Raw genomic sequence first — 21,671 nt, 5'->3', positions numbered from 1 at the left:
GCTGGCAGATGGTCATTAAGACCTTTGGAGTCAATAAACTGAAAATTATTCTTGACCTTAGTAATTCTAGAAATATTAGCAGTGTTGATACTTCTATTGGAAAACCATTGCACTTACTCATATTCTTTGTAGATGGCAAATGCTGTATTAAAATGTGAGGTCTGAATCATGTCTCAAGAAAAAATGTACACTTTTTGTTCATTTCCCTGAAGTAATGTTTCTTATTTGCTTGGCTTGTAGGTGCCTGACAGTTAAGCAATGGGGAGGCACTTGGCCTCGCTTCTGCTTCTGCTGCGCCTCCTCCAGCATTTCGGAGATGGTGATGGAAGCGAAACGCTGGAACAGACGCCCTTGCAGTTCACACATTTCCAGTACAACGTCACAGTGCATGAAAACTCTGCAGCGAAAACCTATGTGGGGCATCCCGTAAAGATGGGTATTTACATGACAAATCCACTGTGGGAGTTAAGGTACAAAATCATCTCAGGAGACAACGAAAACCTATTCAAAGCCGAAGAGTACGTTCTTGGAGACTTTTGCTTTCTGAGAATAAGGACCAAAGGAGGAAATACAGCTATTCTCAACAGAGAAGTGAAAGACCACTACACATTGATTGTCAAAGCAGTGGAAAAAAATACTAATGCTGAAGCACGAACAAAGGTCAGGGTGCAAGTGCTGGATACAAATGACCTGAGACCCCTCTTCTCCCCCACCTCGTACAGCGTGTCTCTACCTGAAAACACAGCCATAAGGACCAGTATCGCGAGAGTCAGTGCCACAGATGCAGACATAGGCACCAATGGAGAATTTTACTACAGTTTCAAAGACCGAACAGACATGTTTGCCATCCACCCCACCAGTGGCACCATCGTTTTAACAGGCAGACTTGACTACACAGAGACCAGTGTCTACGAGATGGAGATTCTTGCCGTGGACCGCGGCATGAAGTTGTACGGTAGCAGCGGCATCAGCAGCATGGCCAAGCTCACGGTTCACGTAGAGCAGGCCAACGCATGTGCCCCCGTGATAACAGCCGTGACCTCGTCACCATCCGAACTGGACAGGGACCCCACGTACGCCATCGTGACCGTGGACGACTGCGATCAGGGCGCCAATGGGGAGGTCGCTTCTTTGAGCATCGTGGCGGGAGACCTCCTTCAGCAGTTCAGAACAGTGAGGTCCTCTCCAGGGAGCAGAGAATACAAGCTCAAAGCCGTTGGCGCCATCGACTGGGACAGTCATCCTTTCGGCTACAACCTGACGCTCCAGGCGAAAGACAAAGGAACTCCTCCCCAGTTCTCTTCTGTGAAAGTGATCCATGTGATTTCACCGCGGTTCAAAGCGGGGCCAGTCAGGTTTGAGAAGGAGGTTTACAGAGCAGAAATCAGTGAATTCGCTCCTCCCCACACACCCGTGGTCATGGTAAAAGCCACTCCTAGCTATCCTCATTTGAAGTATGTTTTTAAAAGCACACCTGGAAAAGCTAAATTCAGTCTGAATCACAACACTGGTCTCATTTCCATCTTAGAGCCCCTGAAAAGACAGCAGGCATCCCATTTTGAACTCGAAGTCACAACCAGTGACAGAAAAGCCTCTACCAGAGTCTTGGTTAAAGTCTTGAGTGCCAACAGTCACCCTCCGGAATTTACCCAGACAGCCTACAAAGCATCTTTTGACGAGAACGTGCCCATTGGTACCACGGTCATGAGTGTGAGCGCTGTAGACCCTGATGAGGGTGAGAACGGGTACGTGACTTACAGCATTGCAAACTTAAATCACGTGCCGTTTGTCATTAACCATTTCACAGGCGCCGTGAGTACTTCAGAAAACTTGGACTATGAGCTGATGCCACGGGTTTACACTCTGAGAATTCGGGCATCAGACTGGGGCTCGCCCTACCGCCGGGAGGTTGAGATCCTTGCCACCCTTACTCTCAATAACTTGAATGACAACACACCCCTGTTCGAGAAGATAAATTGTGAAGGAACGATTCCCAGGGATCTGGGCGTCGGGGAGCAGATAACTACCGTCTCTGCTATCGATGCCGATGAACTTCAGTTGGTGCGATATCAGATCGAGGCCGGAAATGACCTGGACTTGTTCAGCTTGAACCCCAACTCCGGGGTACTGTCATTAAAGCAGTCTCTGATGGATGGCTTAGGGGCCAAGGTGTCATTTCATAGCCTGAGAATCACGGCTACAGATGGAGAGAATTTTGCCACACCGTTATACATCAACATGACCGTGGCTGCCCTTCGCAAGCCAGTCAGCCTGCAGTGTGAGGAGACGGGCGTGGCCAAAATGCTGGCGGAGAAACTCCTGCAGGCGAACAAGCTGCACACCCAGGGGGAGGTCGAGGACGTCTTCTTTGATTCCCACTCTGTCAATGCTCACGCGCCCCAGTTCAGAAGTACGCTTCCAGCTGGGATCCAGGTCAAGGAAAACCAGCCTGTGGGTTCTAGCCTGCTTGTCATGAATGCTACTGATCTCGATACTGGTTTCAATGGGAAGCTGGTCTACGCCATTTCCGGAGGAAATGAAGATAGCTGCTTCATTATGGACATGGAAACAGGGATGCTCAAAATCCTGTCTCCCCTTGACCGTGAGACGACAGACAAGTACACCCTGAACATCACAGTGTCTGACCTGGGCCTGCCACAGAGGGTGGCGTGGCATCTGCTGGAGATCCGAGTCCTGGACGCCAACGATAATCCACCTGAATTTTTACAGGAGAGCTACTTTGTTGAAGTGAGTGAAGACAAAGAGATAAATAGTGAAATCATCCAGGTGGAAGCCACAGATAAAGACCTGGGGCCAAACGGACACGTGAGGTACTCTATTCTCACAGACACAGACAAGTTCTCAATCGACAGCATGACTGGCGTGGTTAAAATCCTGAACCCCTTGGACCGGGAGGAGCAGCACGTGCATTACTTAAAGGTGGAAGCCAGGGATCAAGCCAGGGAAGAACCCCAGCTGCTCTCCACCGTGATTCTCAAAGTGTCACTAGAGGATGTGAACGACAACCCGCCCAAGTTTATCCCCCCTAATTACCGCGTGAAAGTTCGAGAGGACCTTCCAGAGGGGACCATAATCATGTGGTTAGAGGCCCACGACCCTGATTTGGGTCAGTCTAGTCAAGTGAGGTACAGTCTCCTGGACCATGGAGAAGGAAACTTTGATGTGGATAAGCTCAGTGGAGCCGTGAGAATCATACAGCAGTTGGACTTTGAGAAGAAGCAGGTATATAACCTCACGGTGAGGGCCAAAGACAAAGGGAAGCCCGTTTCTCTGTCTTCCACTTGCTACGTTGAAGTTGAGGTCATCGACGTGAATGAGAACCTCCATCCACCGGTGTTTCCCAGCTTTGTGGAAAAGGGTGCGGTGAAAGAAAACGCCCCTGTTGGTTCTTCAGTCATGAAGGTGTCCGCTCGTGACGAGGACACAGGACGAGATGGGGAGATCCACTACTCCATTCGAGATGGTTCTGGTGTTGGTGTTTTCAGAATAGATGAAGAAACAGGTGAGTGTGTTCTCTTCACGCTGGCTTGCTCTTCCCTCTCATTTCTTTCTAAAGTAAATGTCCCCCGTGTTGACTCCTTCACGGTTCCCGTTCGGCCCCTAGAGCGCAATGCACATCCATGCTTTTTGTCCCGTTGCCTGTGTCTTTGTGTAGTATGGAACCAGAGGAACCTGAATTGAAATCATGACCCCTGATCCTGATCTCCAGGTTTGTTCTGTATTTTATCAAAAGCATCATTGTGATTTTTCTGTAGCTCTTGAGAGGTCCTTCCAAAGTTTTTCCAGCTGGTGCAGGTGCAGACATAGGCGACCACTCTGCCACCTAGCATGCTATTCAGACGTTAGTGCACACCTGCAAATAAGGGAGCCTACAGAGAGAAGACCGCGTACGTTCTCTAGGTTTCATTTGAAGGGCAGATGTAGGCTCTAGAAGGTTGAGTTGGAGGGACCTGGCTTTGAATCGTGGCTGTCTCAGCTGTTAATTTGATGGTCTTGGACAAATTGATCATCCTCTTAAAATTGACTTCCTCCACCTATAAGATGGGGGCCCTCCAGTTTACTGAAAGATTTTTGTGGGGATAAAGTGAAATAACGTCTTAGCATCTGTTGTTTAATGCCTTTTGGAAGTAGTAGCAATGCTCTGTTATACATCCTTCCTCCTGGAATGAGGCCCTAAAAACAGAACATCCAGGACAGTCGTTTATGCTAGAGTATATATTTATTATTTTGCATTTTGTACATACCTCTAATTTAACTGCTTTTCATGGATTTTATAGTTATATGTCAGTCTCCCCTGCTGGCGCGTGAACCGTGTTATTAGTTTGCTGGGGCAGCCATAACAAAGGTCTGCCACAGACATGGTGCTTAAACAACAGAAATTTATTTTTTTCATGATTGCGGAGGCTGCCAAGTCAAAGATCAAGGTGTTGGCAGAGTAGGTTTCTCCCGAGCCCTCTCTCCTTGGCTTGTAGTTGACCCATCTTCCGCTGTGACATCGCATGATCCTCTCTGTTTATGTCTGTGTCCTCATCTCTTTGTATGAGGGACCGCCCCCTCAATTTAACTTCGTTTTAACTCGTTTATCTCATTTGGGGCCCTATCTCTAAGGACAGTCATGTTTTGAGGGACGGGGGTTTTAGGACTTGGACACATGAATCTTGGGAGACACAGTTCATAACAAAACTAACTTTAAGGACAGGCTTTTCGCGCAGATATTTTGTATCCTCAGCACCCACCAGATATTGCCTGATAGAAGCTGCTTATTACATGGTAAAAGATTGAATGAGTAAATTAAAGGTTATTTTTGTTTTGAATGTCCTGCCTTCTGAAACTGCTAGGGGAAATAAAGGGAAACGGGGTAACCCCAGCAGTCATCAGCCACAGACGGAGTTCGGTTTGTTTATTAATCTCACTGCTATTTCCTTTACGAATATGTCCATTCTAAAACGCATATTTTTTTCTTATTGTTTTAAATCGTCAAGTTTTTATTCAGTAATACCACAAATAAGTTCTTCAGTCAGTCCCCACCCCAGTATGCAGTTCCATGTCTAATAGGTGTACAGCACATGAAAAATGTAATTATTGTCCTAGAAATAAGGGATTTCAGAGGATACACAATGTTTAACGTGTTTTTGTTTATTCAGAGGATTCTTTCTCTAGTGAATTACATGCCTCTAGTATGTGGTATTGGAGAAGGCAATGGCACCCCACTGCAGTCCTCTTGCCTGGAAAATCCCATGGACGGAGGAGCCTGGTGGGCTGCAGTCCATGGGGTCGCTAAGAGTCGGACACGACTGAGCGACTTCACTTTCACTTTTCACTTTCATGCATTGGAGAAAGAAATGGCAGCCCACTCCAGTGTTCTTGCCTGGAGTATCCCAGGGACGGGGGAGTCTGGTGGACTGCCATCTCTGGGGTTGCACAGAGTTGGACACGACTGAAATGACTTAGCAGTAGCAGCAGTATGTGGTATTGGAGAAGGCAATGGCAACCCACTGCAGTACTCTTGCCTGGAAAATCCCATGGACGGAGGAGCCTGGTGGGCTGCAGTCCATGGTGTCGCTAGGAGTCGGACACAACTGAGCGACTTCACTTTCCCTTTTCACTTTCATGCGTTGGAGAAGGAAATGGCAACCCACTCCAGTGTTCTTGCCTGGAGAATCCCAGGGACGGGGGAGCCTGGTGGACTGCCATCTCTGGGGTCACACAGAGTCGGACACAACTGAAGCGACTTAGCAGCAGCAGCATGTGGTATAGATCTGCAGACTGCATGCCACTCATCTAAAAGATCTTAATGGTTTAATTCAAGAGAAAATAGCATTGCCAACAGCAGTTAGAAATCACCCACCTGGAGTGGAATGGAACTTTTCCCTTATCATACTCTCTGATATGAATTAGTTACCAGGTACAATGGCAACTTAGAAAAATACCCAGAATTTGTAACTGAAGCTGAAAGTATGAAGTGTTTTTATGAATTTCATAAGGACAATTTTTCCTACTTATTTTTCTCTTTTCCAAGGTGGGCTTTGAACGCCTTGAAAGAAAACTGTCATAGTTGAAAGACGGAAAATAGAAACAAAATCTTAATTTACATTTCCTTTATGTCTTAAATTATGTGAGCACTGCCTTTTGGGTTTTTTTCTTTCAAGTTGAGAAGAGTATTTCTATTGTTGCTTTTTAAAGACCTATTTAGAAACTAGCATTTTTGGTCTGTAAATTGAAGAGACTGGAATATTCTTACTCTCGGGGATGAGTGGATAGGGGAGAGGGTGTGCAGCCAACCAGCTGAACAAGGCAGTGTTCTGAAATAATTTTAGTCATTTTCAAGCTGAATGGCAGTGCCAGACTTCCCAGGTGGTAATTTAGTGAGAGGCCGGGCATGGGTTGGGCTTATGGGCATTGGGTTAGCAAAGTGTATCAACTGTTATGCATTGGTACAAAGACTGAGATTTAAAGGTGAGAGAAAAATTGGGAATTTCTAGGTCATCTCTTCTATAGTCCTTCCGTTACAGAGGAAAATACAGCAGATTTATGTTTATATGCTTTCTGAAGTTGCATAAAGGTGATGTAATCGTTTTTACACATTGCCCTGATATACGTCGCAAGATATTTTCTTTTTGGCAGTAGGTTTATCAGCCCAAGTTTTTTTTACAGAGATCCCCAGCAAGACATGTGGTATCACGGTGTCAAATTCCTTCATGAAAAGTCAATATGTTTGTGTGATAGAAATCCTAAATTAGATATGCCACTTTTTTGTTTGGGTTTTGTCTCAGTGATTTTGAGGGCAGGTTGGGAGTGTGGGGAGGTGCCTGGCAGATGAGGAAAAGTAGGGGCGGTTCTGAAACACCAGCAGGTACCCCCTGGGACAAGGCAGGCAAACTCCAGCAAGAGTTGGGGTTGGCCTGGCCCAGGTCAAGTCATTAGCATCTTTCTAGAAGGTCAGTATGGGCTTCCCTGGTGACTAAAGAATCTGCCTGCAATGCAGGACATCCAGGTTCAGTCCCTGACTTGGGAACATCCCCTGGACAAGGAAATGGCAACCCACTCCAGTATTCTTGCCTGGAGAATCCCATGGACCGAGGAGCCTGGCAGGCTTCGGTCCATGGGGTCCTGAAGAATCAGACAAAGGGAACTTAAGTCTCTGCTGCTTGCCCACTTCTGCTGAGCTCTCACCTTCTCCTCTAGTGATGCCTTTCATACAGGGCTGATGGCCGAGGGCCTGTTAGAGATACTGTGACTATGAAGACCATGAACCTGCCTGCCTCACTGTCTCTTTGCTTCTTGCCTTTGACTTAACTTTAAACTAGGTCGTTGGCTGAATATGATAAAACCGAGTTTTTGTGGTGTTTTACCTATTTCAGCATTGTTACATATCATTTGCATGCTTCTCATAGAACAGAGGACATAGTCAGCTGTCTGAATTTAGTTCTTACTATTTTTAAGATCCTCCCTTTTCCTTTAAAAAAACAAAAAACAAAAAAACCCTGCTTAAACTTGAAATATCCCCTGACAAGTGTTTTTTTTTAATGGAAATTCTATGGACTGCTGAAAATATGTAGTTGAGTGAACAGCCCTGTCAACTCTGGGTGTTGTGCATATTTTGCTAATTGGCTTTGCAGGGAGGTAACACATCCTTGCAGTGTAGGGGGTGACAGTCATTTGACTCATCAGTTAATCTCTCACCGTGTCATATCCTTTTTCCTGGAGAGGCTTCTGGGTGTTAGTGAACCATTCTGACAAATCCAAGCCCACGTGATTATGGTTTGGAAGGGTTGAGTGTTGGGCAAAACATTATTTGGAATGTCTGCTGTTAGAGATCAATCTCCAGTACTCTGTAAAGATTCTCTCCCTTTTGCTTCCTTAAAATCTGCAGTGAGGGTTGTAAAGCAGGTTTAACAGAAATGTTAGAGGAGTAGGTATCTTGGAAATGTGTAATTTCACATTTCGGTTTTTATTTGCCGGACTTTATGCTGCTGCAGTTGCTGCTGTGGTCGCTTCAGTCGTGTCCGACTCTGTGTGACCCCATAGACGGCAGCCCACCAGGCTCCCCCATCCCTGGGATTCTCCTGGCAAGAACACTGGAGTGGGTTGCTATTTCCTTCTCCAATGCAGAAAAGTGAAAGTGAAGTCGTTCAGTCGTGTCCGACTCTTAGCGACTCCATGGACTGCAGCCCACCGGGCTCCTCCATCCATGGGATTTTCCAGTAAGAGTACTGGAGTGGGGTGCCATCACCTTCTCCGGCCCAACTTTATACTTCTTAGCATTCACCCCCTGCTCATTTTCAGTACATTCCTGGTTGCTTTGTCAGAAGCTTCTGAGTTGAGCAGAGTAGAATCTTAGTGCTTCCTCCTGGAGATTTGTGGAATTAATTCAGCTTAGTATTCTTGGCTGGTGAGGACCAAACCGAGTTAATTATTACTTGAGCACCAATAAAAGGTTGCAGGTCTTTGCTCATTTTTAAAATGGGTATAATTTTTAAAACTAGTGAAAGGCTTGGCCAAAAGGTTTACTTTTTTTTTTTTTTTTTTTTGCCTTCTGGCTTTTATTTTATTTTTTTTAATTTTAAAATCTTTAATTCTTACATGTGTTGTTAATAGGACCCCTCATATTGAAGCAGGGTTTAGTTGAGCCCTGCTCCACCCTTGTCTGTATTGTAATGAACGCCTTCTATGTGTGTTTTCCCTTCTGTCTGGAGTGCCTCAGTTGGGCTGTTACTGTAATACAATCCCGTAAGAGTTTTCCCCTTCTGACTTGACGTATTTGGGGAGACCGTGTTTTTCACTAAGATAAAAGCAAATTTCTGAACTTCTTAAGGCTGTATTACTCTTAGAATACCAATTGTGGTTTCAGGATTGAAATTTACATTCCAATGAAAAGACTTGGAATGAATTAACATGGAAGTAACAGCTGTTGCAACGGGATAAATCATCGTTCATGAATGACGGGAGGGAGAGTAAGGACTATGTCTTTCTTGAGAGAACCCAGCTAGAGTGTCATTCTGGGGGAGCATTACTGCTCCATTCCTAGGTCTGGAGACTGGCTTAGGGGACGAAGGAGCAATGAGTTAGCGTGGTGGAAACAGAAGGGAATTCCAGTCCAGTCTCACCTTATTGCTGACTTCAGTGAGGAGGGAGAATGCCTCTGGGGTTTCGGTCTGGTTTGGCAGAGCTCTTGAGTGTTTTCATTATGATTTTAATTATTCCCTCAAGTTTAAAAAAGACCTTTTCCCAACTTAAAAGTAGGATATTCTGCATACAGCCAGGGGCCCATGATTTTTCCTACAGCCACTTCTCGGGACAGATGGTAGCCTGTAGAGGAGGAAGGAGGGCTATTAATGGGCTCAAGCCTGAGGACTGAAAAGCCTGTAAGAGTGGCTGAGGGCCGGGCGGTTCCTAGAAGTGTGATCTCCTGGGGTGGGACCAGTTACCCGGCTTGGAGCTGGGTCTAGAATTCCTGGCAGCAGGAACTAAAATAGGGACTGGTGGGAGGCCGCAAGGGAGTGAAGAAATGTGCTGGTGAAAGGGCTTTTGTGTCGCCATCTCCTCCCTTGAGTGGCCGCAGCTGCTTTCTGCCCTGTTGTTTATTCTCCTCCTCAGAAAGTTGAAGAGAAAGGAAACTGGTTTCATGGCCCCAGTGAGACTGAAAAAGGGGCTTTGGCAGAAAGAAACCACGTTATGATCATGTATGTGCCGTTGCTCTGGTTGGGAGTAAAGAATCTGTGACTCTTGAGTCAGAGGATGGAGGGCATCGTAGTCCTTTCTGCTGGGGCGGGGATCCTCCGATGAGCCAGGAGGGTTTTAAGGTGAAAATAGGATCTCATTAGAAATCCAGAGGGAGCTCTGTTTTGGTTTGTGGGTTTTTTTTTTTTACTTTAAAAAAATTAAATTACTTATTTTTAATTGAAGGATAATTGCTTCACAGTACTGTGTTGGTTTCTGCCCTACATCAGCCTGAATCAGCCATGGGCACACATATGTCCCCTCCGTCTTGAACATCCCTCCCACCTCCCTCCCCATCCCACCCCTCTAGGTTGTTACAGAGGCCCGGGTTGAGTTCCCTGAGTCATACAGTAAATTCCCGTTGGCTTTGTATTTTACATACAGTAATGTATCTTTCCATGCTAGGAAACAAGGGCTCAGCTTTGTTTTGCTGCTGCTGCTGCTAAATCGGCTTCAGTCGTGTCCAACTCTGTGCGACCCCAGAGACCACAGCCCACCAGGCTCCCCCTCCCTGGGATTCTCCAGGCAAGAACACTGGAGTGGGTTGCCATTGCCTTCTCCAATGCGTGAAAGTGAAAACTTTCCTTTAGTTATTTGTATATTTAACAAGTTGATGCTTTGGGTGCCGAGGGACGGTGGTTGGAGGAGGGAGTGGGATATAACACCCCATTGCCCTGTGGTTCCGGGTGGTCTCGGGTTGTTGAGCAGCACGTAGTGAAGGTGTGCGGTGCACTGATTCAGTCCTGCGTGGCGTGTGAGGGCCAGAACCTGGAGGGGACGGGCTGGAACCACGTGCAGAGTGCTCTCCGGCCTCAAGCCTTTGGTGATGATGATGGTGGGCGCTATGGTAATAATGAACCACAGATGCTGAGTGTCACGGCCAGCGCTGTTCTAAGCCCTCTGTGTGTGTTAACGTGTTTAATCCTCACGACTGTGACTCACAGCTGCGACTTCCCTGGTGGCTCGGCCGGTAAAAGTGACTGCCTACAATGTGGGAGACCCAGGTTCGATCCCTGGGTCAGGAAGATCCTCTGGAGAAGGAAATGGCACCCCACTCCAGTATTCTTGCCTGGAGAATCCCATGGACGGAGGAGCCTGGTAGGCTGCAGTCCACGGGGTCACAAAGAGTCAGACACGACTTCACTTTCACTTTCACAACTACCAGGTAGTTACTCTTATCCCTATGTTACCTATGAGGAAACATTCAGAAGTTAAACAACTTGCCTAAAACCACTTGGGACTTCCCGGGTGACTCATTAGTAAAGCCTCTGCTTGTGATACAGGAGACACAGGTTCAGTCCCTGGGTTAGGAAGATCCCCTGCAGAGGGAAATGGCACCCCACTCCAGTATTCTTGCCTGGAGAATCCCATGGACGGAGGAGCCTGGCGGGCTACGGTCCGTGGGGTCGCAGAGTTGGACATGACTGAACATGCAGAACCACTTGAGTGCTCAGTGGCGGAACTGGGGAGTGTGTGCTTGGGAACCCTGCACTGAACTGCCATCACTCAAGCGTGGTCTTGCCACGCTTTTTGTGGTCAGTCGTGTCCAACTCTTTGCAACCCCCATGGACTGGAGTCCACTAGCCTCCTCTGTCCATGGCATTCTCCAGAGGGAGCCCATATAAAAACCACCAGTTGAGTAGGATTCTGGGCTGAATGGGGTTGGGCTGGGCTGTTCGCTTCAGTCCTAAATTTGAGGCTTGGTCTTGAAAGGAGTATTGACTCAGAGACTCTCCTTCCTTCATTTTTATTCTCAGAATGATGTGCGCCTCTTTGGCACTTTTAGTAGAACAGAGTTTCAGCGTTACAAAGTGGTGGCATTTAAACACTCTAAGATTATTGCACTGAAGTGCTTAGTATCAGGTGACTCGTGCTGAATATAGACGGTAGTGAGCTTTGTTGTCTAGTGGCGGTGGACAGGGAGCTCACCTGTGTTTGCAGTTGTGACACTGTGACCTTCTCATTAATAAAAGTGCCACCTGCCCACCTTCCTGAACTGTATTGAACTTCAATCAAAGCCTCTTCTCGGGGAAACATTGTTTTAGCTGGCTCCTGGCTAACCTTTAAAACCAGTTTAACCCACACAGCGGCCGGAGCTGGCTTAACCCACGCTTCCTCTCTGAATGGACTTCCTTGTGTCCTTGTCGTGTTGCCTGGTCCTCCTCGGTGCCCTGGCCTCAGCTGGTGTGTGAGGTGTGTGGCTCGATGCCCTAATGAGCCTGTTCTCCAGCCCCCAGCCCTCCTGGCAGGGAACCACCTTTATGTTCTGAACATGTTGAAGACCTGAGTGTTCATACTTCGAGTGGCCTGTGTATGTGGAGATTTAATACCCCATTCACATCCAGGCTGTGCTTTCCATGTTGCCTGCCTGGCCCAGTTCTGAGTTGTTTGCTCATGTCGGATTTTTTTTTCTTAACCATTTAGTTGCTGCTGTTTTGACTTTGTGGATTATTTTCATTCACAAGCCTCATTTGTCAAGTTGTTGATTATCTATTAGCTTGCGTTTTGTATGCTGCCTTGCTTCGCAGCTGCCTTCATAGCATTTAGTTTTTTAAAAAACCAAACGTATGGGTGTACATAGTGCATGCTCACCACACAGGACACAATGCCATGAAGCGCAGCCTTTCATGTCTTTGTTACTGAGAGTAAATGGGCTTGGAAAGATTGTTATTCAAGGGCACATGCGGAACTTGTTGAGTTGGCAGGTATCCAGTTTAACAGCAGTGATAAAAGTGGAGGAAACTATTCACATATATACTTCAAGGGCCAGTCTTATCAATTAGCTTGCCTTGGGAATTGAAGTATGTATGCCCCCTCGGAATGTCTGCTATCGTATTTAACCTGTTTCATTGCTAGGCCTCCTTGTAGCTGAGTAAACTGATCTGTTGAAAGAGATTCTTTAGAGGTGTCTACTTATTTTATACTGGAGAAAGTCTAAATGTGGTCTTTTTAATTTTAGACTAGTTGATTTTTGCTTTTCTTTCTTTCTTTCTTATTTGATAAAGTTACCCAGCTATTTCTGTGATTCAAGACTTCTTTCTAATTTGAGCCAGTTTAGCCATATTGTACTCTTATTTCCTTCATCTTTATCACCATTGACATGTAATTGTAGTTAATATTCATTGAGTGCTTTACCTGGTGGCCCAGATGGTAAAGAATCTGCCTGCAATGCAGGAGACCTGGGTTCGATCCCTGGGTCGGGAAGATTCCCTGGAGAGGGGCATGGCAACCCACTCCGGTATTCTCGCCTGGAGAATCCCGTGGACAGAGGAGCCTGGCAGGCTCCAGGCCGTGCAGTCGCCAAGAGTCCAGCATGACTGAGCTTAGAACTAACTTAACCCCACTGTGTACTAGCCCTATTTAAAGCTCTTTATTTTATTGTCTCATTCAGTTCAGTCGCTCAGTCGTGTCTGACTCTTTGCGACTCCATGGACTGCAGCACGCCAAGCCTCCCTGTCCATCACCAACTCCCAGAGTCTTCCCAAACTCATGTTCATCGAGTTGGTGATGCCATCCACCCATCTCATCCTCTGTCGTCCTCTTCTCCTCCTGCCCTCAGTCTTTCCCAGCATCAGGGTCTTTTCAAATGAGTCACCCCTTTTCATCAGGTGGCCAAAGTATCAGAGTTTCAGCTTCAACATCAGTCCTTCCAATGAATACTCAGGACTGATCTCCTTTCGGATGGACTGGTCGGATCTCCTTGCAGTCCAAGGGACTCTCAAGAGTCTTCTCCAACACCACAGTTCAAAAGCATCAATTCTTCAGCACTCAGCTTTCTTTATACTCCAGCTCTCACATCCACACATGACTACTTGAAAAACCATAGCCTTGACTAGATGGACCTTTGTTGGCAAAGTGATAATGTCTCTGCTTTTTAATATGCTGTCTAGGTTGGTCATAACGTTCCTTTCAAGGAGTAAGCATCTTTTAATTTCATGGCTGCAATCACCATCTTCAGTGATTTTGGAGCCCCCCAAAATAAAGTCAGCCACTGTTTCTACTGTTTCCCCATCTATTTGCCATGAAGTGCTGGGGCCGGATGCCATGATCTTAGTTTTCTGAATGTTGAGCTTTAAGCCAACTTCTTCACTCTCCTCTTTCACTTTCATTAAGGGGCCCCTAACTTTCTGCCATAAGGGTGGTGTCGTCTGCATATCTGAGGTTATTGATGTTTCTCCCAGCAATCTTGATTCCAGCTTGTGCTTCATCCAGCCCAGTGTTCTCACGATATACTCTGCATAGAAGTTAAATAAGCAGGGTGACAATATACAGCCTTGATGTGCTCCTTATTATCTCATTAGATCATCATCATAATTCATGAGTAGAAATAGATGGGAATGTACTCTGTTCATTGAATTCTGAAGTATTCATACGCACGTATTTTTTAAAGTAAACAGTGTCATAGAAACTGGTGTGGTTTAAGGTATGACACAGGGCTTCCCAAGTGACGCCATGGTAAAGAATCCACCTGCCAGTGCAGGATTGGGGCTGATCCCTGGGTCAGGAAGATCCCCTGGAGAAGGAAGTGGCAACCCGCTCCAGTACTCTTGCCTGGGAAATCCCGTGAACAGAGAGAAGGCTGGCGGGCTATATAGTCCGTGGGTTTAAAGAGTCGAGTGTGACTTACTGATTAAACAATCACAAAGATGTGATACATTGAGGGTATTCTGGGTGATTCAGAGATGGTTCTTGACCAGGGCTTCCATCTCTTGAGGAATTCTTCCTGAAAACCTTTTGAGTCTTATTACATGAAGTCCAGGCTCTCCAGCGTGGCCAGTGATGCCCTAGTGACTCGCCTCTCTCCTCCTGTGCCCTTTGCCGGTGCTCCTGCATCACTACGGCTCATCCTGTGCTGCGGCCACGTGGGGCTCCTCCCTTCCCCGCGCCCGCTCACCTCTCTGCGCCCGGCCGCTTCCTGTCTCCCTGCCTTCGGGTAACACACTGACTGATCTCCTGATCGGCTCCTATTTTCCAACTCTGCTTAGTAAATCTTTCTTGACAAGCTTTCTCCTTCATATAGAGCTGATTCTTTCCTTGCATGTGGCTTTTTTTTTTTGTTTTTTTCACATTATTGTGAGTTTCACTCTAGTGTAATTCTTTTTTTACAGTCCTTTTCTTCCTAGTTGTCAGCTCCTTGTGAGGGTGGATGCTAAACCTTTCATACTGGGTTCATGTCATAGGCACTCAGGAAATATTTCTTAGGTTAGCCTAATAAGCCACTGTTGACTCTCCTGAGAAGCGTTTCCTGAGACCAGGTCGTTAGTCTGATTGTCTTTATTCCCCCTTCTGAACATATCTGACTCAGGGCTTTTTGTTTTTTGCTCTTTTTCGTGTGTATGTCCCAGAACTCAAGGACAGAGCACGGTCTTACTCATTTTTCTGCTGCTTTTAATCACAGAGGCTGACTCAGCGCGCATAGCCTTTGTTCTGCAAACAGACTGATTGTACCAGATAATAATGGTGTTCGTGAAAATGGTGTAAGACATTTCTTCCCCTACCCTCCTGGATACGTGAGCCCAGATCTTCAAAACAGGCTTGTTTTCAGAACCACAAAAACTTTTCAGAACCTGTTGAAAGCTGTCTATTCTCTATTCAGAGATTCAGCAGTTTTCTTACCGAACCAGGGGCTCATGAATGGCTAACTGTATTCAAGACCCTCAGTGTCCTTGGACCCTGGGTCTAAGTCCCTCTGTCCTAGAGGTTCCAGGGCGGCCAGTCCTCAAAAGTTCTCATGAGGGAGGACCAGAGATGGGAGGAGCAGTGATAACAATGGAGACAGCGGAGAAGACAGCATTTGAATAATGCTCCACAGCCCGCAGGTGTCTCTGCATGCAGTATATGGCACTTAGCCTAATACGTGCTTCTGCAGTGGGTTTTATTTCTACTTTATAAATGAAGGAGGTAAACTTTTACAATGGACAAATAGAAATCACTTTTTTGTATGTTTGTGCATGTGTGTAAAAGGATTCAAGAGAATCTGTTATCCACGTCTGTTTCCAAGTGAAGTAATAACCTGTAGTTTGTTGCAGCCCTGTTATCTTCAGATATTCCTGTCTCCCCATTAAGGTTGATTAGACAAACGATTGTAGTAAAATGATAAGCAATATGTCCATCTTTAAATAAGCAACCCTCTGGACCAGGATTTGATATTTAGTATTGCCAGCTTATTCTTGCCTGGAAAATTCCATGGACAGTGGAGCCTGGCGGGCCGCAGCCGATGGGGTCTCAAAGAGTTGGACGAGACTGAGCACACACACACATGCAGACGTGTGCACACACACACACTTGTATACACAGCAGCCAGCTTACCATGGAAATCCTCCATAGCTCAAATTATTAGTATGCCTTTATCAAAGTAAAACAGGGTAAGAAAGTGTGGACTTCTAATAATTGAACTTAACTTTCTTGACAGACTGGATTTTTATTTAAATGACCTTAAAAATCAGAGCATTGGGGATTTAATAAACTATTTTAGTTTTGTAAGTAGTCTTTTATTTAAAAAAAAATTGGTGAATAATGCCTATTTTTAAGGCTACTGTTTGTTGTAAAAGGAGCATTGAATAATTTTACAGTGAAAGATGAAATAAATGTTTGTGTGGGAACATCTTCTGATCCATGTATGGGGATTCTCCAGACGAGAATACTGGAGTGGGTTGCCATGCCCTCCTCCAGAGAATCTTCCCAACCCAGGGATCAAACCCAGGTCTCCCACATAACAGGCAGATTCTTTACTGTCTGAGCCACCAGGGAAGCCCTGTGGTTTATAGGTAATGATAATCCTATCACTTGCAATAAATATGTTTTGTCAGTTTTTGTTAACAGTGATTTTGGAATCGTACATGAAGTAATATGTTTTCTTTATCACAAATTGAAAGCATTTTGTTGGTTGAAGTTTGAATTAACTTTTAAAGTATTTTAAAGCAGTTCAACCATAAATTCTTGGTTAAAAGATTCTCTGAGATCCATTTGCTTTTAGCTTTTTTTTTTTTTTTTTTTTTTAAATCTTGGTCACACTTGGCAAGACTAGTTCCTTGACCAGGGCATTGAAAGCACCAAATCCTAACCACTAGACCACCAGGGAACTCCCTGCTTTTGGCTTGTTAGTAACAGTTTGACTTGCCTGTTTAGACTTAAAACTACGTGACATCAGGCTATCTCAAACATCTTCATTTATCTTGTCACAGTGCTTGGCAAACAGTTAGTCATCAGTAAATACTTGTTCGGTGATGGTCATCTTTTGATAAAGCTGGGAAATGTTTGTTCCATGATGTCGTTCTTCTTTGATTTGTTCCTCAGCTGAAGGTGTTTACATTTTTAAATGAAAAAAAAAAAAAAAAAAAGATGAGTTTGCCATGTAAAAAACAAGTTAGTTCACTGTTTGAGACATCTGAATGGAAATCTATTACTTTTAAAGGATAGAACTAAAACAGTTTAAGGATTCTTTCCTAAGAGAGCAATGACTTCATGTAGAAGATGAAAACTGATTAAAAAAGAGTGAACATGAATAGTATCCTTGTTTGGTTTTAATTAGCTCAATGTTGTTGGTTTTAGAAAAGCAAACGCATCTACAGAGTATAAGGTTTAAAGCCCCTGAGTTTTCAAATAGTGTGTTTTACATGAAGTGTGTATTAGAACTATTCTAGCATATTTTAAGGAGAATCTGCTTTTGTCATTTCACTTGCCACCATAGTAGCTAATGAGGGCAGGAACTTTGTGTTGGTCTTGCTGTTATTACCGGTGCCTAGAAGCGTGCCTGGCGTGTAGTAGGCACGCAGCGACACTTGGTATATGAGAACAATTTGAACTTGAAATAGATTATTACCAAATAATAAAAGGAGACACATATGCTAAGTAACTATGATTGGGAAGGACCTTTTAAATTTGTTCTACCTGGAATATTGAGAGAAGATTCTAATTGGGATAGAAAGGTGTCATATGTGCTATAGTTAAAACTGATCTTCCACTTAGAATACTGCTTTTTCCATATCTCTGAAATAATTTAAAGCAGAAGAATTAGGTTTACAGCCACAGCAAAATTTCAGTAGTGGTGCCGATTCCTTTTGTTATAGTTTGCCTTCTCCAGAAGCAACTTCATTTGTCAGATTGAGTTACCAACACCTAGAATTAGAAATCCTTGCTTTTGTGGCTTCCTAGGTGAGGACACCTGCCTTAGGGACTGTTGTTTTCTTGGGCTGTGTGTAGCATAGCCTGTGTAATTCTCTGGGTTGAAAAATATTTCTTGTTTTAAGTACTAAGTGATGAATATCCATTTCTATTGTCTGTTATTGGGCAAAAATTTGAATACTTGAAAGACCTTTAGATTGATAGAGCCCTTTTTTTAATTTGTGAGTATCATTGTTGATGAATTTCCTAAAGCTTGAAAGAAGTAATTACTTCTAGAGTGTTTTTGAAACTGTCAGCTTTCTGCAGTAGATTGAGCACATATACACTGGCCTCTTAAAAAGCTGTTTGTTGTCGGTTGTAAATCTCTTGGCTATTTCTGTTAAAGGGATGCTGTTTACTTATAGCAAAACCTTTTTTAAAAGCATAGTAAAATTAAGGAGAAATTCAATGCCCTGACTCTAAAGAGAGTAATATATGCAAAAACCAAAAAATATTCTCATTTAAGTGACTGCATCTAGGTGAAAAAAGTTTGTTAACGAACATTTGCTCTTTGTCTGCTTTTCTTGCTTATTTAGGCATCTGATTCCACACCTTTCATCTCTATGAATAGATGGTTAGCAGTATCCAATTCAGTTAACATTCCCCCCGCCCCCGCCTAACATATAAGTAACTCCTTAGGACGATTCAAGGAAGAGCAGAAAACCTTTATGGAAGTTCTTCTCTGTTTTGGGGTATAGATCTGTTCAGAGGAGGCACATTTGGTGCTTGAGAACAGTGGAGAGTTATGAGAAAAGGAGAGATGATGTCTGGGTTAAGTTTAATAAGGGAGATTAGAAGATTTAGTGGAGTAAATGCAGACAAATTCAAAGCTGAATTGAAACTTTCATCATCATTGGGCTGATTTGAAATACTGTGAGGGCAGTCACGGAGAACTGTGTACCCTTTATTGGGAAGTAAACCACCTTAAACCTCCTGGCTTCAGACCACCACAGTTTATTTAGGTTACATTTCGGTAGGTTGGCAGTTGCAGCTGGATTCAGCTGGGTGTTTCCTTTGCTAATTTCAGCTGAGCTCTCATGAGTTGTGTCATTTGCTGTCAGCATGATGGCTCAGCTTCTTGGAGTTGGCTAAATGGTGGTTGGGGGCCAGGGCTATAGGCCGTACGTCTGTCTTCACCCAGCAGACTAGCTCGAATTTGTTCTCATAATAGTCCCAGGCTTCTAAGAGCTTGAGACCGGAAGCAGCAAGACTTCTTGAGGCCTGTGCTCAGAACTCATCTGTTGCTTCTCCTCCTACATTCTATTAACTGAGCAAGGTGACTCAATGGATAGGAAAATAGACTCCACCTCTCGATGGGGGCAGTTGCAAAGTATTGTTCATTTTTCAGTCCATTACAGTCACTGTACCTGACTTTTTTCCCTTAAAGGAAACTCCTTTTGCGTATTAAATGTAATAAGAATTTAAAGGCATTTGAAAATTGTGAAGGTATCTATCTATAGTGCCTTGAAAATGTTCTCCCTTACATATTCATGTATACATAAGGTTTTTAATGCTGTTAAAATATTTCATAGTTTTAAAATGCTTCAAGCTGTTTAAAAGAACATTTTCATGAAAGCTATAATTTGAGCAAAGATAGCAAGAGTCTAAAAACATCAAACCCATAGTCGTTATTTCCAGTTGTTATCACAAAAGATTTCTGAAGTTGCTTGCCCCCAGGGGAATTTGAGGATCCCAGTTTTTGAACAGCATTTTTATGCCAAAGGCAGAGAGACTGAGTTTCTGGTAAAGGCAGCCAAGAGTCTTCACAGTAGCTTTTGGCTTCTGGATGTTGTTTTGTATGCCATTTGTCTTGTTGATTAATTTGTCACAAATTATTTCGTCTATTTATTACTTTTTCTTAGAGGAAGACTTGAGGAAATGGGAAATAGAGGGATGATCTGGGGAATATCGAAAGAGGGAGGGAATATAGGAGGGTTGCTTGGCTTCTCTTGGCTTCACGCATCTTTCTTATACCTCTGCATAGCTTAAGTGGAAATGTATTAAAAATAATTTAAAGATGTATTTTAATGCCACTTAGTATTATATTAAAGGTAACTTTTATTAGAGTTATGGAACAAGTGCAACAGAATAAATTGGAAAATCCCCCCGTGACATTTTAAATCTCAGGACTTGAAACCAACTTTTAAATGTACCAACTGGCAACAAACTCAGAAATATACGGACTGACTAAGCATTGTGATGTTTCTGTCTGGAAATTTGGGAGCTTAATGGCTTTGATCACATTGACTTATCCATGGAAAAGGAAATTTGTGGCTATCTTTTTATTTTTTAAGAAGATATAATTCAACCCTGGTTAGTTTTATTTTCTGCAAAGAGATTAGAAAAACAAGGAAAAATAATCCTTCTTAGAGAAGAAAAGAGTAAGTGACCTCAGTAAAGCACAAATATTTGTTCATTGTTTATCTCTGTATAGTCATAATTAAATATCAAAATGAATGGTCTTGTTTCTAATAAAATTCTTTCATAGGAGGAAATTAAGGTTCTATAACAAGTTTAATTTAGAATTCATTAGAAACCTGGTCTAGAGATGCTAACCTAAATTTTGATATTTTAATAATGAAGCTGAAAATATAGTATGTGAAAGATCGTTTTATATAAGAGAATTTGCTGCTGTTGTTTTGTCGCTGAGTCATGTCCAACTCGTTTGCGACCCCATCAGCTGTAGCCCGCAGGTTCCTCTGTCCGTGGGATTTTCCAAGCAAGAATACTGGAATGGGTTGCTATTACCTTCTCCAGGGGATCTTCCTAACCCAGGGATCGAACCCACCTCTTCTGCGTTGCAGGCGAATTCTTTACCACTAAGCCACCTGGGAAGCCTCACCTAAGAGACTAGCACTCTTAAATTCTCTATTTTGGGATTAGAGATGAACCTTTATTATAGTATTAATGACACCTAATCATTACAGTCTGTGTAACAACAAACAAATTCATGTACCAGAGTAGACAGTACAACCATTTATTGGAAATACCCTATTGTTTAAGCATTTTATTCCAATGCAAGTGCCTGTATGAAAAAAAGAGCCTGTTTTCACAGCTTATGTTTGTGCAATTATATAAATTCTGCAAATGTTTGCTTTTATTTTTCAAATATTTAATGAAAAATTAGTTTACCAGTTGAGGCAATATTACTCAGTAGGGCTGTCCATGTATATAAGTTGGCGCTAGTGGTAAAGGAACTGCCTGCCAGTGCAGAGGACATTAGTGACCAAGGGTTAGATCCCCAGGTCAAGAGATGCCCTGGAGAAGGGAATGGCTACCCACTACAGTATTCTTGCCTGGGAAGTCCCATGGGGAGAGGAGCCTGGCGGGCTACAGTCCGTGGGGTCCCAAAAGAATTGGACATGACCGAGTGCCTGACCACATGGGTACCACACACACACACATGAGATTAATTTTACTAATATATTTTGGGCTTCCCTGGTGGCTCAGACTGTAAAGCGTCTGCCCGAAATGCGGGAGACCTGGCTTCGATCCCTGGGTCGGGAAGATCCCTTGGAGAAGGAAATGGCAACCCACTCCAGTACTCTTGCCTGGAAGATTCCATGGACAGAGGAGCCTGGTAAACTACAGTCCACAGGGTCGCAAAGAGTCGGGCACGAATCTAACATATTTCAGCATGTAACCAACATAAGTGTTGAGACCTTGCATTTTATTCACCTGAAGCCTTGAATTGATGTGTATTTGCTCTTACATCACATCCCCATGCGCACTAGCCCCACTTCCAGTGTCTATTACCACAGTGCAGA

At 44.1% G+C, this 21,671-nt stretch overlaps 1 protein-coding gene across 1 annotated transcript in view; it reads left to right on the top strand.

Moving 5' to 3' along the window:
- The first annotated feature begins 258 nt into the window (after positions 1-258).
- The window catches only part of FAT1 (FAT atypical cadherin 1), a 106,505-nt gene continuing 85,092 nt past the window's right edge, over positions 259-21,671 (top strand). The window contains exon 1 of the mRNA XM_052661434.1: positions 259-3,523. Coding sequence (XP_052517394.1) covers positions 259-3,523 — 3,265 coding nt within the window. The remainder of the gene's footprint in view (positions 3,524-21,671) is intronic.

The sequence above is a fragment of the Budorcas taxicolor genome, chromosome 24 (genome assembly GCF_023091745.1).
Source record: "Budorcas taxicolor isolate Tak-1 chromosome 24, Takin1.1, whole genome shotgun sequence".
NCBI classification, from domain to species: Eukaryota; Metazoa; Chordata; class Mammalia; order Artiodactyla; family Bovidae; genus Budorcas; species Budorcas taxicolor.
This window is presented reverse-complemented; position numbering and strand designations above follow the sequence as displayed.